Raw genomic sequence first — 18,283 nt, forward strand, 5'->3', positions numbered from 1 at the left:
CATTTGCGAAAGGACTCCTACAACTGTATGAAATTAGGGCGCCTGGGGCAGGGGGGTGGGTGACATCTGGAAGGAGGTGCCGGAGAGGCCAACGCGGGGGCACAACCTGCGCGAAGACTCTCCGATCCCATCGCCGCACGGGAGCATCCCCGCTCCCTGCGCTCACGGCTGCGGGTCCGTGGGGCACCCGGGGCTGGAGGGGAGGGGGAGGTCGCTGCGGCCGCTTCCCCCGCGGTAACAAGAACCGGTGGATCCCGGGAGGGGGCTGTCCCGCCCGCCGCCGCCGCGGAGCCTCCGCCAGCCCCATCCACATCCCCATCCCCGCGCGTTCCCCGCCCCTCGCCGGCGGGGGCGCGGATCCGGCCTGCGCGGGGCCGGCGGAGAGAGGGAGCGCGGCCGGGCGAGGGGAGGAGAGAAGCGAGGAGGAGGCGGTGGCGAGCTGGCCATGGCAGCAGCAGCAGCCCGCGGGCGGAGAGGCAGCCGCCGCGGGCTGCCGCTGTGATTGGCACCCGAGGAGGAGGAGGAGGAGGAAGGCGCGGAGCAGCCGCGGGGCCCGCCATCCCGCGGCGGCGGAGCGGCGGCGCCCGGGAGGATGCCGGGGAAGCGGAGCTCGGCGGGCGGCGGCGGTGGCGGCACCACCGAGCTCCCGGGGGCCGGCGCGCCGCGGCAGCGCAGGCGGCGGAGGAAGGTCTCCTGCTTCTCCAGCATCCAGCTCTTCCTGGTGTCCGAGTGCGCCCTGATGCTGGCCCAGGGCACGGTGGGAGCCTACCTGGTGAGTGCGGCCGGCCCGCAGCCCCGCGCCCCGGCGGGGCTGAGCCGCGGGCGGGGGTGCGCGGCGGAGCGCGGGGGAAGTTTGGCCGGCGCCGGGGCGGCTCGGCGGGGCAGCCCCCCAGCCCTGGAGGGTCAGGGCAGCTCGGCGTTTGGCGGCTGAAATGACTCAGCAGTGCCCAGGGGTCACCCACCCTCTGCCTCCCAACTTGTGCGGCCGGTGCCCGGCACTCCCGAGCGCCCGGAGCGCGGCGGGCGGGCTGGCACCGCTGCGGGGCTCTCCGGCCGGCCGGGCACTCCAGTCCGGTGCCAGCCTTCCCGCTTCACACTGAATAATTACCAAGGAATTCTAGCGGGGCATTTACTTCGTGCCTCCCGCCTTACCCGGTTTTGCTCATCCTCTCGAGCGATGCAGCGGTGCTGAGCGCAGCAGCCCCGCCAGTCCCGGTGTTGGGTACAGAACAGCCAAAATAAGACTTCAGCGCTAAATCTGCATAGTGAGATGTGGTGTCAGAGGCAGAAGTATAGTAGAAGAGTTGGGAAGATGTCCATACGGCTGTGCTTGTGCCTTGGAGCATACAGCCTGTGGAAATGTTCTGCTTCCAGCAGATGTAAGTGTATAGTTGATTTAAATTTCTCAAAATAGATTGCTGGATTTGAGAATTATAGTTTCCATGGAAAAGAAACGTATTCATAATCTCTGAGGCTTTTTGAGGCCATACACATAATATATTCTACAGTAAGTGTAAGATCTCTGCTTTCGGTACTTGTATTCAGTATTTAGCATTGCTCTTCTCACATGCTCAAACTACTTATGCAAATTTGTACTGAACGTGATCTATAATTTTTCAAGGTATATGACTAAACTAACCATGGTTAATACTCCCCATTAATATGAAATGGAAGTTAGAATTCATCTCTATATAATAAAACATAAGTTTAGTTTGGAACATATTTGTAATTCCAAAGGAAACTACATGAGATCTGATGAGCTAAATTTAGCAGTTCTATACCCTACGTGAGTATAGGTGGGTATAACTTAATTTGTAGGACCCTGACAAGAACATGCCCCTTTTATGTGAGTAACACCTTAGTAAGTAAAGACATTGTTTCCGATGAGCTGCTTGCAAAATGAGCTGTCAGTGTGAATGAGTGCGGAGTAATCCTTCCTCAAAGTAATAGCCAGGGAAGAGCCCACGGGTGATGTCACTCAGTGGGCACCAATGTGCTGGAAATGTATGGATCTGCTAGAGGACTGTATATTGGCACATTTCACTACAGTGTCTGAGTGTAGGAGCAGCAGCAATAGTCGCTAGTGTGGCATTTTCCTCAAACTCGTTGCATTGCTCTCTCCTCACCAGTTTAGCATTTCTTTTCCTGTTTTCTCCAACTCTTGGGTTGTGCTTTGTACTAGAGTAGAGCACTCGCTCCCTCTTGCTCCTCTGGAGTGTTTCACACACTCCAGCCCCCCAGGCTGGAAATGACCATTGCCATCACAATTCCTGTAGCCTCCTTCCTGCGAGGGGTGACACTCGACTGAGGTGCTACTGTCTCTACTCTCAGCCCTTCTCCAGGTCTGTATCCTGAGCGGCATGACAGCAATGCCCCGTGGCTGGCCAGATCCACAGGCAGTAACAGACAACTGGGCAGTGGAGGGGAGGGAAGAAGAAAAGCAAACTAAAAACAATCCCCAGCATGCATAAGCAGTGGCCCAGCTGCACTGGGCAAGTGTTCCTCCCTTCCCTGTATAATTTATCTGCCGTCATTGCAAATACCATGCAGCTCTTCATACAATGAACAGATGTAAATGTGGAATTATCTTTGGAGGGTACACACGTGCTTAAAGCGAGTCTGGCCAGTGCTGTGCTTACAGGTGCTGCAGGGGAGTGAGAGCAGGAGCAGGAAAGATGCTTGGTGGAAAGTGTGGAGGACCTAATCGTTTTTGCAGACCAAGTGTCCCATGAGGCCAAGTGCTGCTCTCAGGTGCTGTCATGGGGTGAAATCAGTGGAGGCACTGCAGAGCTGCTCAGGTGTAACTGCAGGTGGATATTCATTTACTCAGGCTCCTGGGATGAGTGGGGATTGGCTGTGGTCTGCCGGGCTGCTCCCAAGGGGACAAATTAGCAGGCGAGACAAAGTGGAGAGCAAACAGAAAGACAGACAAATAGGGAGATGCTGCGTAGGACAGGCACAGTCTGTAGTTCTGGGCAGTTGAATAAACTACTAATTTTAGCCTGTCAGCAGTGAGGGAGTAGTGTATTCATACTTCTGCTTTCCTTGGCCACATTTGTGACTTTCCCTAGTTATTTGTAACTCAGGAAGAGAAACCTTTTTTTTTCCTTATACGGCGACAAGTTGGTTTCCTCAGTTATTGTCTGCCTTGTTCTGCACAGAGAGACCATGAGGGCAAAAATTGAGCTTGTTAAGAAAACAAGGCAGGGGCTTGGCTTCTCAGGAGTGATGGAAGAGCTCAGTTTGGATTGGGCTTGGCTTTCATGTCAGTACATTTAGAAGTGGATATTGCTATTTCTTTTTAGAGATGTAAAAAACTTCTTTTTTCCATGTTCACTGTACAATAAACCAGCAGCGCCCACTTGAATATATGTACAAAGTATGCATTCATTCATTATGTGGTTTTGAAGCAAAGATCATTCACTTTTATTTGTTCATAAAACATTGTGCTTGCCAACAGGGCATTATAAATAATAAATGCTGATAAAAATCTATATAAAGTCCAATTCTTTTCCCACAGAACTCAGCAGTGAAAATACCCCAGGACGCCAGCAGTGTCTGTGGTGAAGTAGTACAGTGTCTCTGAGGTTCTTCATGTGAAGTTTTAGGGAGTATTTGATCAATGTCACGTTCCAAAATATTTGTCTATTATTATGCTTGCTGTTTGCAAAATGCACATGTTCCAAAATTACTTGGTGCCATATCCTGCATAGTTTATGCAAATACAAGCCTGTGCTGCTGCCTTAATTTCTGGGGCTGCTGAATACACCCTATTATTTGCATATTCTTGTAAGGTTTTGTGTATGCATTTATTTGGCTTCATCTAATTACTTCTGCGTGCTTTTGGAAACTTGAATTTCCCAGCAACTGCAGTGGCAGTGGGGAAACTGCTGCTTGTAGTCTGCAGGCATTTCTGCTGCAGAAGTTACTCAGGGTTTTCGCAGCAACTTTTAGAAGGCCAGCTGATTTCCCCCCGCGGTTGCTCTCCTGCAGCATTGGGCAGTGGATTAAAGAGCTGAGCGTTGTTGGTGCAGATGGCACCAGGAGGGAAAGGCTGGAACCTCCTCTCTCCAGCCGGAGCCTTGTGCCTTTCGGGTGAATGCAGCAGTGTGATCAGTCATGCTGGCCGTGCAGCGATGAGGATTTCGATAAGGCTGATTCACATACCTTGGCAACGCTTCCCTCCCTGTCCATCCCCCCCTCCCTCCATGAATTCCTACGTGCACTATATTTTGGAATATTTTCCCTGGTAATAACGTTCCAAGTGCTCCTGACGGTTTATCACTGAGGCATTTCATCGCCCTGCCAGTCAAATCTTTTGCCTAACCAGTGGTGAAATCATTGCTTGAGCAGAAGGCGAAGAGCTCTCGGTTTGACAGCCACAGTTTGTGGAGCAGGAGCACAATTTAATTTCCCTCCCTAGCCTTTAGCCTCGACTCACTCCCATTCAAACTGACCTACTTGCAAGCATCTAACATCTGCCAAAGTCATGGGCTTCTTTAGATAAAGGGCATGCATATGGGAAGTGTGTTGGGAACCAGTTCTGTGGTGTGCTCCACGGAGCTGTTTTTACAGAGCTTTACTGAGCTGTCTCTGTTTGCTGCAGCTTTGAATGCAGCCATTCATGTGTTTTATCAAGTGATAGAGGATGACTGGCCTGAGCATGGGATGGAAAGGAAAATAATTGGTCCGTCCCAAGAAGGGTGCATTGGTGTTTGCGTGGGAATGAATGCCAAATTGTTTCTTATTTTGCTGAATGAAAACTTTTGAGCCACACTTAACTTCCCAGGGAGAGCTTTGCCCGTGCAGCAGCGTTTCACTGCAGCCTGCAAAAGCTCTCTTAACATGTCTGCAGTAAAATAGTGCTGTGTGAGTCCAGGTGAGAGTGTGTGTGTCTATATGGTCTCTGAGACAAGCTCCTTCTGTGCGGTTTTATTGCTGCTGGGGTTTGGGATATTAATGAAAATCTTGAAATTCCGTCTTCAGAAAAAAACCCAAATATGAAAGATAAATACAGAAGTTAATCATCAAAGGGTTCCTAGTGGAACAAACAGAAATAGGGGTCCTGTGTGATGAACAACAGGGAGCTGAGGGGTTAAGAGCAGAATTTGGCTCTTGGATTTTTTAAGTTGTTTTGGTGCTCAGTCCCTTCCCCCTGCCATGTTAAATCTGACAAATGCAATTCTGTGTTCCTGTTGTACAGACCTGGTCAAACGCTCCTTGAAGTCAATGGAGAGGTCTGTGTGGAGGATGTTCTTAAGGACAGTTTTTGGGAATACTGCAGTGCTTCAGAGCTTTCCGTTGTGTTTAGCGCTGCACAATAGAATTTCCCCCTGAGTTTTCCCAGTCTGAGTTGAGTGGGTGAGAGAAGTGTCGCAGGTGGGGAAACTGAGGCAGAGATTCAGAGCTTGATTCTGTTGCTGAAGCTAATGATAAAGCTTTTGCTTGGTTGACAGCAGCAGAGCCTGAATGGTTTAGGCATGGGCAGACTTAACTGCAAGAGCAGTTTTTTCCTTTTAATTTATTATTGTTTTTAATATTGTATTTGTTTTCCTAGAATAAGAATCAGCTTTGAAATACTACTGTCTTTTTTTTTTTCCCTCAACATTCTCAGCAGTGCTGAGTAATAAATTAGCTGTAATGTTCATAATTTATTTGTCGCTGAGGTATTTAAGGGGCAAAAAAACCCCATGGAGTGAAAATAAATGTTTTAGTGGGGATGAAGATTGCCAAGCATTGGCTGGTTATTGCTTACCGTTCATTTTCCCTTAATATATCTATGCTGGCAATGTTATTTCTGGAAAGTTGTTTCTAGTATGCCTTTCCCATTAGAGAATATTGTCTGTTCTGCAGCTGAGTTGCACAGAAAGTTATTCTAAACTTGCTCTTTTGACTACATTCATATTTCTTCTCTAAGAAGCCTTTTGATGTTTTTTGGGTCTCTGACTGCAGGATGGAGAAGAAACTAGAGCCTGCTCTGGGTTCTGATGCCTTCAGACTCCTGTGGGGCTTGGGTTGGGAGTGTGGCATGGACACATTAACATAAAAACTTTTAAGAGCTAGTAGAAACAAATTCCAGTCCAGGTATAGGTTGTATCTTTGACTGTCAAGAAAACTTGTGAGTAACTGGAATTTATTTATATTTTGATTTAAAGGTTGGGTGTGGGTTTTTTTTTGTTTTGTTGTGGTTTTTTTTGTTTTGTTTTTTTTGTTTGTTTGTTTTGGTTTTTTGTTTTGGTTTTTTTTTGTTTTTTTTTATCTACTACTAATAGATGAAATGGTGTAGAGATATCATCTTTATCTCTTACGCTGTATACTGTGTACAATTTGCAGCTTACAATCTGATGTCTTCTTGGTTAAAGGCATTTGAAGGCAAAATGCACTTGATGTCTAAGCGTGGACTCACTGATTTTAGTGTTTGAATTTTTTATTATTTTTAGCAGAACGTTTGGCAGTTCTTCCTTTTCTGTAAGGGCCAAGTGATATTTGTAAGCCCTGAAAGAAAGAGCGGCCTGTTAGAAATGTTATGATCTGTCGTAAAACCAATGTCTCATTTCTTTTGGCCAGCCTTTGCTTCCAAAATCCCTTTAGTACTTGCAGGGTGCCTCTGTGAAAGCCAGCTCTCTGGGTTTTAATGGCCTGCAGTATTCCTGCAGCTGAGGTTTAAAGGGATCTTGAATTAGAGCAGAGAATGCACTGGACTGAAGGGCTGTGTCGTTCTTGCTTAGGAGCTTCATGTAGTGTGGCTCTTTAAGTGGTCATGTAGCCCCTGTCCCAGAGAGGGCTGAGTGGAACTGTGATCCCTCCCCTTCTCTGCAAGGAAGGGCAGATATTCCCTGTTTCCCAGAAAGGGATGTCTCTCAGATTTCACAGGCTTTCTTTTCCCTTCTTTCAGGATATTGCAAAGGGCCAAAAGCCAGCTTCTGTCCTGCTACAGCAGTGTAAATTTATTGCTTCAAAAGAATTATTCTGCAATTCATCAAAATGAATTTGTCCTCTGTGTATAATAATCCCTACTTGTAGACTCCTTGGTCTCCAACTATTCCTTCACAGTAGTAAGATCAAACAATGGCATACTAATAAGTGGGTGAGGTTGCAGCTTGGATGAATTAGTGTAGCTGTGTCTTCTGATCAACACCAGATGAAGCTGCAAGTGATATATTTGAAGCATCATCCAAGGAAGTTTAAATAAATGTGATAGTATGTTGTGTCATAACTCCTTTAAGTGCTCCAGTGAAGTTTGGAAGACTTAATTTTTCCTATTGCATAGAAAAGTGGGCCACTGATTTTGATTTACAAGGTTTCATTATAGCTCTGCAGCAAAAAACCAGGACTAGAACCCCAAGAGTCCCGTCTCCAGGTCACCTTGGAACAACCACTAGACTCTCTGTCTCTTTGTAGATACGCAAGGCAAGTAGCAGTGCCTGCTCCACTGAGAAGAGATTTCACGCTGCCACATTCCATACACCATCAGTATGACCAATAGTGATCCCAGGCTGTTCTGGGAGTTTCTGGGGTGTCTGGCACTTTTTCCCATCAGTGCTGGGAGGGCTCTGCCCTGTGGTGGGAAGCAGTGTGTAGTCCTTAGAGGAGGGATGGTCCCTGCATCAAGGTGTTTCAGTTTGAGGGAATGGATCAAAGCATGGCAAAGGAACCATTCCTTTTTTCCCAGATTTTAAGAGGGAATGCATTTGTAATCATATAGAGTCTGTGAAGATCTACAGCACAGGTCTGGATCTGCCCCTCCTCACTTAGCAAATCTAGGAAACATGTCAGAACTAAAACCAGATTTTCTAAGCTCTCCAGTTAGCAACTTTTTTTCCCCAGCCATATTCTGGATGTGATGTGCTTCTGCATTTTGCTGCTTAAATATTCCTTGCTGAAGTGAGGCAGGCAGCCCCCTCCTGCTGTTGCACAGTGCCCATTGCATTGAAGATCTTTTACTGAGCTTGTATTGCAGCAGTGCCCAGATACAGTCAGTAATTTTAGATGACTGCTTGCAGCATAAAAGCAAAATATTTATTTCAAGTTTGCTTGAATATTTATCATCATTGTTATTTTCAATAAGCAAAGCAGTTTGCTTTGGTTTTCGTTTTTCCTCTCTGTTGCCTCTTGCTTCATAGTAGCCTTTCTCCTCACCAAGCAGCAAGCTGATATCCCTGTATTTTTTTAACATCTTTTGGTGTCTGCAGGATGATCTTTGCATGTTTGCAGACCCAGTGACTTTTAGATAAGTTGTTGTGAGGACCAGTGTGGGACCATAGAAGTTGTTATTCCATGCTACATATGTCTCCTGCCTGGAACTGTATTAATTTTAAGAGTCCTTTTAAAACACTTGCCATGCTGCTTACCTGTATAATTCATAATGTCTTAGTTTACTGAAAGTGGAAAGACTTAAAATTCAGTTTTATGGTGATCCATTAAATGACAGTGAAGTTTTTGACAGAACCTGGATAATTCAGTTGTATTGAGGTCTTCATGACTCACCCAGTTTCTGAAGCAATTATGGCAGATTTGCTTTCAAGTGTTTTTTGGTGCTTTGATGTTTGCATCTGAATCTAACATTTTTTTTAGTTGTTTTTATAAAAAAGCAACTACAAACTCTGCCATAAAGAAACTGAAAGAAAGCTTGGCTGTTGAGAAGAGGTGTGGGTGTGGAAGAATACATAAACCTTTCAGAAATGTTTCACTTGTCTCTTTTAAAGATGTGTAGTGGTATATTCGTGGTATTTATTTCTTTGTCCCTCACTAAAAGGTTTTTGGCTGAATTGAAATCAGCATTGGGTTTGGGTCAATATAGAAGAAACAGCCTTGAAGTGTATATTGTATATGTGTGTTTTAGGGTGATATGTAACATTTTAATACCTGAAACAACATGGAATTGCTTTGCAGTTGAAGTGACAAGTAGTGGTGTTCCATGCATTCCTAAAACATAGGAATTATTCTATGAAATTATGTAAGAGGAGAAATAACTAGTTTTCCTGGAGTCTTCTTAGAACCTGTATCAGATGGAGCTCTGCATGCTCTCAGCTGGCAGGGGTTGAGAAAACACCGTAACTTTATAGGATTGCAACCTGTCGTGTTAAACAATGAATGGTATTTGTTTTCTCCGGTAGAACTTCAACAGGAAGAGCTGCAGAAAAGGTTGTTTGGAGTTCTTGTTTTTATTTCTGAAAAGGAGGATGTGAAATAATTGCTACCTCTTTCCACTTCTCAGCTTCATGCAAACATAGAGCAGAGAGTTGCTTAGGAGCAATATGTTGCTGGAGGGTGGACCAAACCTCACACTTTGGCTCAGAGGGAATCTCTAGAAGGTTGCAGGAGGACTGGAATATGCTTTTCTTGGGACAGTAGCAGGGCAAGTCCCCTGCTCCTCTGAAAAATACCAAGGCCTGTGTGTACACATGTGCACGTCTGCACCGAGAAATGTCAAGCGAGAAGAGGGGAAGCATTTGGAGCTTTCCGAACGAGAAGCTAAAATACTGACTGAAAGAAAATGATTTTGAAAAACATGAAGGAGAAATGTCCCAGTGGTGTCCTGCTGCTTGTTGTGCCATGCTAATGACTTTCATCCGCTGGAAACATGCTTACTTCTCATCCTGACGTGAGTCTGAGTGTTGTATGATGTATTGAGGTGCCAAATTAGGGATTGATCCTTTCTTTCCCTGTAATGGGGAAACAACAGAAAATACCAATATGTAACTAGGTTTTGATTTTTAAAAAGGAATAACTTGTGGTTAGACTTCAAGTTTTTCAGTCCTACAGCTTGCTTCTCCTTGTCTCTCTCAGCTGCAGGAAGAGCTGTAATTGTCATGGTTTAGTATACATATTTTCTCCAAGTTATTCTTCAAGCTTTAACTCTTCTTCTAAAGACTCTCTACCTTGCGTGGTAATGTATGGTGGGTTAACCTTGGTCTGCAGCCAGACACCCACCCAGCTGCTTTCTCACTCCTTCCTCAACAGGGTGGGGGCAGAAAATGAGGTGAAAAAGCTTGTGGGTTGAGATAAAGACTAGTAATTACTGTCAGGGGTAAAACAGACTTGACCTAGGAAAATTGATTTTTATTGCCAATTAGAATAGATTTGGATGTTTAAAACAAAGACAAAAATTAGAGCACCACCTTCTCCACATCCCACCCCTTTTTCCTAGGCTCCCTGGGAGTATGTCTCTATTGGATCCTCGCTGTGCTCTGCTGGGGGAGCATCCACCCTCGCCATGAGCTACAGTAAATCATTAATCATGTTTGAGCACTGACATGCTCTTTGCAGAAACATCATCTGGCACTGGTTAAATAGTTTTCCCTGTGCTTGAGTCCCGTTTGCACTTCATGATCAGTCACTGGTTTTCGTGGTGTCCCATTGCTCATCAAGGTTCAGCCCAAGGAGAAACATGGGTCTGTGTGACTCAAAACATGGTGGTATTTTCTGTCCTGTGCACATTGTCTGTAAAATTTGATTTTTGTGGTAATTAACCTTCCCCGTAGCCTGTGCCAAGTGCTGCGGTTTGTGATGGGCAGAGAAAGCGCTGGACGTGTGTGCCCTTTATGAGAAATAGTGGGCAGCGACTTTAGGGCTTACCAGCAAAAGAAAACTGTGTTTTTTGTGTTTGCCTTGTCCAGCGTACAGGGCTGAGAGCTGTTAATTACAATGGGCCTTTCAGGCTCTGCATGAGATGCACACTGTGTTTCCTGCTGCCTATGGCTAGTTATAATGCAGGTCCTTATGTCTGAAGTCAGTGCAGCTGCTGGCTGAGGAACGGGAGCTTCAGCTGAAGGGATGCCTTGTCTGGGGGTGCTTGTTTGTGAAGGGTGGTGATGACAGTTTGGGTGTTCCTGTAGATGGTCTCATCCAAGGTGCTCAGTGCAGTGAATTCCCACTGAGCTCAGTTGTGTTCCTGCAGGAACCTGCTGTGTCTTGTGTTCTCCAGCTTTGGTCCAAAGAGCAGTTCTGTGGCTTTAAGTTTATATTTTTGTTATCAAAAGATGATGCCAAAACCACGTGGCTGCTTGAGCCCTTGGGTCACAGTGCTATGATGGTAGTCTAAGCTGGGTTTTGTGTTCTCTGTCTATAATCTGGGATATCTAATACTATTAAAAATTGTAAATCAGGGGAGCTGCTTTGGGTTACTGAAAAGCTTTCTCATAGTCTTTGGGATTGACACCTGCCAACTTCAGAGTACTCAAGAGCAAAGGCTGAAAGTATTCAAGTATTCCGTGGAGGTAGATAATCTGTTCGCTTCCATGAGTTAATTTGCTCAACGGAGGCCACTTCTGCATTGACAAATCACGCTGTGAATGAATGGATTCCAAAATCAGCTGGGGAGTTATTTGATGGCTATTGAAGTTAAGCCACGCTAGCAAACCACATGCTAGAGGCACAGCTTTGTGGGTTTGCTGTGTCATTTGGCACAACTGCACCAGCTTTCTCAGGTGCTGGCCCTGTACAGAAGTTCAGTGTTTTTCATGGATTATGATGCATCAAGGTTGCTGTGTTGCACTTAATCTCATTTCTCACTCTTTCTTACCAATAAGACAGAAGTTCCAATTTATTGCTGTTTCTTGTGAAAGCATTTGGGGCTTATGGTTTAGCCTCTTGTAGCTGAGATGGTATTTATTGAGTTGAATCATTCAGCTGAATTCAATGCTGGACAAGCTTTTTGCTGGAATTTTTTTTTTTTCTTATTTAAATAGATCCCTAATGAATTACTGTAGTTGTATATAATGACTCATGGGGAATACTAGATGCAGCCTCTAGAATGAGTTCTGTGTGTTTTCAAATTGCAAACTTTTGAAGTATATCTCTGAACAGTGCTCAAGGTCCCTTGTTAATAGACTTCATCTTTGGTATTTTGGGGGCAGGTGTCCAGTGAGCAATGGGTTAACAAGGTAATCTGGATGCCAAGTTCTCTCTGGGATTCAGTGTAAGGTTGTATGGTCTCATGTCTGGAAGATTCTTCCCAGACTCTCCTATAATGTTCCACCTCAGTACTGTATCCTTACCTTCAAAATGACTTGCTTTGAGAAGGCATTACATTTTGGGGAAGTGGTTGCCAAAATGAATAAAAATGTTCTGCAAATGGCTTGTGGCAAAATGTGGTCTTCTGGTTTAGCTACCCAGGCCTTTTGACATGAATGGAGTGTGATTGGTTACTCCAATACTTGTACTCAAGTACTGATGTTACTGTCGAACTTGATCAAATCTTTATGATTTGTGTTAGGCATTGCACTGAGGCTTCCAGGTATGGGATCTTTGAGAGATGCACAGGTATTTGCTACACTGGAAGTGCAACTGAAGCTAAAATGACCCTTGTTTTCTCCTTTATTCGCCCCCCTATGGTGCATAGTGTATAGATTCAGACACTTCCAATTTGATTCTTAGCATCCTGATTGCGCTCAGAACTCTTGGTATCCAGACAGCGTCACAAAATATTAGGTTCATGGAGTGTTTCCAGGAGTCTGTGTCACTGTGTATTTCCCTGACCTCTCCCTTGCCCCTGCTGCTCAAGCAAGTGAGAGATGAAATGATGGGAGAAGAGCAACTTGATTCCTCTGAGCAGTACTGACGAGGCAGGTTCTGTTGATGGTGGCATCTTGGCAGGAAGAGAGGAACTTTCTTGCCACATGTGGGTAATGTTTTTAAGCCAAGCCCTTACTTTGCAGCTGGCTGTCCAGACCTGTCATGTCCAAACTGACTCCCTTTATCAGTCAAGACTAATATTTGTGCCCAGAGAAATCTGGTTTTATTTGCATTTGGACACAGCGACATGTGGCAGGCTGGGGAGAGGATGGCTTAGCCCATGGGGTAATGCTTGTTGGCTGAGGAACAACTACTATTTGTATTTTCTGGTGAAGATACAGATCAGGTTCATTTCCTGGCTTAGTCATGGGCATCTCCAGGCCTTCTTTGGGCTTTTTCTGTCTATCAGCAAATGTACTAGCTGTGGTATTGTCTGGTTCCATGGCATCCTGTGGTCTAGGATGATGAGCACTTTGCTGCTCCAGTGATGCTAACTGGAATGGAAGAGGCACCCAGGCTTGAACCCTGAACCAGTTCTCTATCAATTATCATAATAAGCTGAACTAAATTAATTAATGGGATGGTAATTTTGTGTTATCCTACCTGTGATTATCCTTCCTATGATGCAGCCTCGTTACCAGATGAATGGTATCCCTGCTTCCTTCACATCTGCCTCAAACCTCGGGGTTGAAAAATTTAGCCTTTTGCTGTTTGAGGCTTCACTGAAAAAGACTACTTGGGACTACTTTACTTGCTCTTTGGTAGTGATGGATTTTAAAAGAGCCTAAGGTGTTATTTTTAAAGATGCTTTCTGAGCAATACTCTCATTGACAGAAGTGACTTACTCTAAGTGTCTCTTTGAAAATGGGACTCTTGCTCCAAAGCCACTAAAGTGCTTTTGAAAAATCTCCTTCCCTATTACTGCAGTGGACTGCTTCAGTGATGTCTAGCTTCCTTTAAAGGAGGGCAAAATTTGAGTCTAAATGTTGTGTGCCTGGCTAATAAACTGTATTGTAATTAGTACCTTGGGGAGGCAGGAACCAGGGAAAAGCCAAGTATAAAGAGAATTAACTTCATGTAGAAGCTGTCTGCAAAGGATGAGTGAAGAACTGGAAGGAGATGAAAACACAGAATTTGAAATGGCTGCGGAGGTTGAGAGAAACCAGATTGGGAAAAGTACAAGGAGATGAGAGAGTGCTCATGTTGGTTGCAGTAACCATTGGTTGGCAAATGCTTCTGGCTTTGTATTGAACGCTGAATGCAAAACCATTCCCATTCTGCAGTGCCTGAATGCTGGATTCTTCCCAGAATTTGTTGTGTCCCTGCAATAGGAGCAGTGGAACCGCTATGGGAACCCCTCTCCTGTTGTGCTTTTGCTCACATCAGACTTGCGTAGGTAAGTGGAAGAGGTGGGGACTTCTGTTTTCCTTGTATGTGCTCATTAAAGTTTTGCAGGGTCTGGTGATTCTGCAGTGAATAGATTTAAGATCACCTTCAAGCCCTGACTTGTCTGTTTGCACCATGGCCCCACCTTGCTCACCTCCCAGCCTGCCCCGTTCCTTAGTGGGATGTTTTGGCAGCAGCCGGCACGCGGCTCCTGTTCGTACCCTTGGCTTTGCACAGAGATGATGTGAAAGGAGAAATGAGTTGTTTGTGAACAGCTTTGTAGGAGGGTGTTACTTAGCAAATAAGCAGGATGACACGGACAGCTCTTGTGTGGGCTGCAGAGTGTGAGGTGGGACTAAGCAAGCATCGCATGTGGCTTTGGGACAAGCTCGGGGTGTTGCTAGTTAGGTGCTAGAGAGACCCCAATTCCACCTGCAGAGGTTTACAGGAATTCTGTATTTCTTTCATGAGTCGTTAAAAAGTGCTGTGGATTGCCAATACAGTGTGGCAGTTTTGTTGGTTCCCTTTTAAATGGCTTCCTTCCTCCCACGGCATACTAAATTAAAGCATTTCATATAGCGGTTGAGGAGAAAAGCCTCAAAGTTCTCCCTAAGCCGAGTTCCCATTTCCTTTAGCCAGGCATCCTTGCTGCTGGGTAGGGAGTGGGGCAGGAGAGATATCAGCAGAGCCAGAGCAGATGAAGAGAAAAGTAGTAGGACTTGTCAGAAAACCTCCTCTCTCAGTATATAGCCTTTATATAATCACCGTTGTCCTCCAACCGTGAAACCTGAATTCGTCTTCCTTCAAAGCATTTAATAATGCTGCCTCAGAGTGTCCTGCCTGTGTCACTTCTGCCATGGTTCATGCCTGGCAGCTGGGAATGCTTCTGCAACCAGCTCCGCAGGCCTTGCTTCTTTATCTGCATTCTGGCATAATTCGGATGCAACCCTTAGCCCCGAGTTCAGATCTTGATCATAAATTAAGACAACCTGTCATGCAAAGGTCTTCATGTTTTCTCGTCGGGCTTGCATCATGGTTTCTGCTGTGGTAAGTCACTCTGTTTATAGTAGAAAGCCTTCTCTGCAGGCATGGAAGTGTTGTGTTAGGAAGTGTTTTATTAGATAAACAAGCAAACTTGCATTCAGCTGTGGAGGTGGAGAAGTGAGGGTGTTGCAATGTGACAGCTTGGGATCCCGCCTCTCCAGTGGTAGTACATAGTCCATATGATAGTATATATATCCATATGATAGTATTTTTCCTGTTAAGAGTCTTCTAGAGACATGAGTTTCATTTCCTCCACCTCACTGGAACCCAGCAGGATAGTGCTCAGTTTGCAGAGTACTGGATCCGTGTGTGAATTTTTCTGCCAGTTCTGTACATGGCAAAGAGTGCTGCATGAGCCTATGTTTGAATTATACACAGTTTAAATTCCTCTTCATCTAGCTTTGCACACCTACTTGCTGACCACAGGAAAAAACCCGAGATCCATCTCTGAACGTGTCAAAGATGCTCCAGCAGCTTTCCCTGGGCTGTTTACTTTGACAGAGCTGAGTGGCTGCCCCTTCTCACCAACCCCTGCTGCTGCACATTTATTCTACGTGGAATTCTTCATCCTCCAGGTTTGAAATGTGCTGGCAGCACCGCTCTGTGCTATGGTTTTTAAAGCACACAAACATGCAGATAACGGGGTTGAGGGTTGTACTTCTTTGCATGCTTATGCATTACTTGGCTGCCAGTGAAAATGACATAATATTTAAAAATAAGTAAGGATTCAAACATCCACTGGCTTCATTGTATCTGTGCTACTCAAGAAAAGTGTAGGCTACTAATGGATTCTGGCACTGGGTGTTTTTATGCAGATACCTTGTCAGAGACTAAAATATCACCTGCCTTCACACAGTGAGGTGATTGTTGAACAGAAGACTTGGAGGCAGAAAGCTTGTGTGGACACCAAGTCTGCAGCTGTGATTATATCACTGTAGGTTGAGACTTCAAAAGGTTAAAAAGAATGTAGATTTTGGCCATGGTATTCATCTGTTTCAAAGCAACAGAAAAAGCCTTTCAGGTCTTTCTAGGCAGTTCGGTGTGACCTGGTGCTCTGTGCTTGGATCTGCTTTGAGCTGTTGGTGACTCACCCTGACTTTCTGTGATGAATGTGAGGGGGTAGCTGCAAATGACACCCCAGTGATCTTCTTGTTCACACCCCTCTAAATGGGGCAGTGCTCATTCTCTTCCTCAGGGTAGCCAGGAAAGGGGGTCAGTCCATTGTGTCCCGTGCAGGATCCTTAGGAAACAAATTAGGAAGGTATTGACAGCCCCGCTGCTGTTTGGTGCAATGAGTGCCTGGATTAGAGGTTAGATTTTTATGTAGCACATTTGGTCAGTATGGATCCCAGTTTCACTAGACTAGTGGAAAATACGCGTTTAGCTTTCAGAGGCATGTGATGTTTTTCTGTTTTGAGCTGTTTTGAAGCAAACTGTGGCTTTTCACTGATGCATCCGCTCCTGACCAAACAGGATATCTTCTATGGGTACTGAGTACTCTTTGCTCTGTTTGCAATGTGCAACAGCATGTAGAATCACTGTGTTAGTGGCATAGTTGTGAAATCCTGCAAAGGGTTGACCAGGTGCACTTGATTTGTGCCCTGTGTTGGCTGAGGGCCAGTGGCACAGGATGCTGTGGCTACTGAAAAGTGGGGAGGAGATGCACAGTGGTTTGCAAGAGATGGCAGAAAAGTTTTCTGCACAATGCTGGAGAGAAAAGGTTGCCAGAAGTGTATGTTTTGCCTCAGCTGGGAGTGTGATGTGCTGTTTCTCTTGCTGCATGGTGCAAAACCCTTTCTTCTCAGGCCCCTGAAAATCCTGACCTTGAACGTGTGCTTAATTTGCACTGTGTCAGTAACCTCAGAGCTGATCACTAGAATATAAAATTAATTTTTCACACCAGTGAGGCATAGATGTGAGCTGCAAACTCCTCATGGCACCAGTACAGTAACTTGCAGATTTTCGAGTACTGGCCTAGAAACAGCACAGGCACATGCAGCAACAGCCAAGCTAATAACACCCTACTTTCAGCAGTGGTTCAGCTGCAGCATCTATTATCCCTGTCATGTGAATGCAAATTTCTATACAGAGATGATTTCCAGACCTTGAGCAGAGCCAGCCTGGGTGTGTTCGTATCACCACCCTTTTTTTGCTTTCCCTTATGTTCGTGTGCCCAAAGCCAGCATGGGTGTCGGCATCTGCGGTGAGAACACATTTTGAGTTTCTACTCATTTTACTGGACCAGGAACGTTGTTCAAAGAAATGATCAGCAGCCTGAGTCAGGAGGTCCTGATGCCCTCACTACTTCAATGGAGTGAGGAGCAGCAAGGAGCACAGTTCCCTGGGGCTGGGCAAAGGGTATTAAGCTTGTTGCCCTGCTCCCCATCATCCAGTGGGGGAGGAGTGGGCAAAATGCCAAGGAAACTGTCTGCATTTTAAAAAAAGTGATCATCTCAATGCTGAAATTGTGGAGCAGAAAAACATAAGAGCAGAGGATCAGCACTGTTCCCTTGGGCTTGAAACCTGAGCCTGGTGGCTGTGCTGTCAGCTGGGAGGGTGGGTGGGAAGGAGGACTGAGCCCATGGGTACCAGCTCTATGGGGAGAAGAGTTTGCCTCCAGCTACAGGATGCCGTTTGCTCTGTACCACGTGGCTGCTGGAAGAGAGGAGGAGGTGACATCTGAAGAAGTGGGTGGAGGCGTGTGGAAGCAGTGGTGTTGTTTCTGGCATGGTCACTTTGGCTCTTCGAGGAATCTTGTGTTTCCTGGCTCCGTAATGGAGGCAGTGGGAGATGGTTTGCATTTGTTTTCCTTTGGGAACATAGTTGCCAGGCAATTATTTTACACCCTGTAGCACTGCAGACATGTCTCTTCAAGTCCAATCTATTACCACATAACTGAGAAAATGTATTTTACATTAAAAAGAAGCCTTTTAAAATGGCCCGTCAGGCATAAAGTCAATGTGTTTTCTATATATAACCCTGTATTATTAATACAATGAACTTAACTGTAGACTCTGTGGGTGAATATGACTTGATCTTTGGAGATACGAACAATATGATATTCATTTTCAGTGCACTGTGTCTCTGACTCCATAAAGGTGCTCCCAGCCTTCAGTTCATTTTTTAGTGATAAAGTGGAGCAATAGTGTGAAGCAGGTCTTTGGATTATATTTTTGCTGAGCATTAATAGAAAATAAACAACCTATAGAGAAAACAAATTTACCTCGGTTCAGAAATGCCAAGATCTGTAGATTTGGGGCAGACAGGAATGATGAATGTGAGCATGTATTATTGAAATAAGTCCAGAATGGCATGGTATAAGCTTCTGTGGATTTAG

At 45.4% G+C, this 18,283-nt stretch overlaps 1 protein-coding gene across 1 annotated transcript in view; it reads left to right on the forward strand.

Moving 5' to 3' along the window:
- The first annotated feature begins 496 nt into the window (after positions 1-496).
- SLCO3A1 (solute carrier organic anion transporter family member 3A1) overlaps positions 497-18,283 on the forward strand; it is a 140,154-nt gene continuing 122,367 nt past the window's right edge. Inside the window, exon 1 of the mRNA XM_050309114.1 lies at positions 497-772. Within this exon, the coding sequence (XP_050165071.1) occupies positions 593-772 (180 nt within the window). The 5' untranslated portion in view covers positions 497-592. The remainder of the gene's footprint in view (positions 773-18,283) is intronic.

This window comes from Myiozetetes cayanensis, unplaced genomic scaffold, assembly GCF_022539395.1.
Source record: "Myiozetetes cayanensis isolate MyiCay16 unplaced genomic scaffold, myiCay2020 scf14, whole genome shotgun sequence".
NCBI classification, from domain to species: Eukaryota; Metazoa; Chordata; class Aves; order Passeriformes; family Tyrannidae; genus Myiozetetes; species Myiozetetes cayanensis.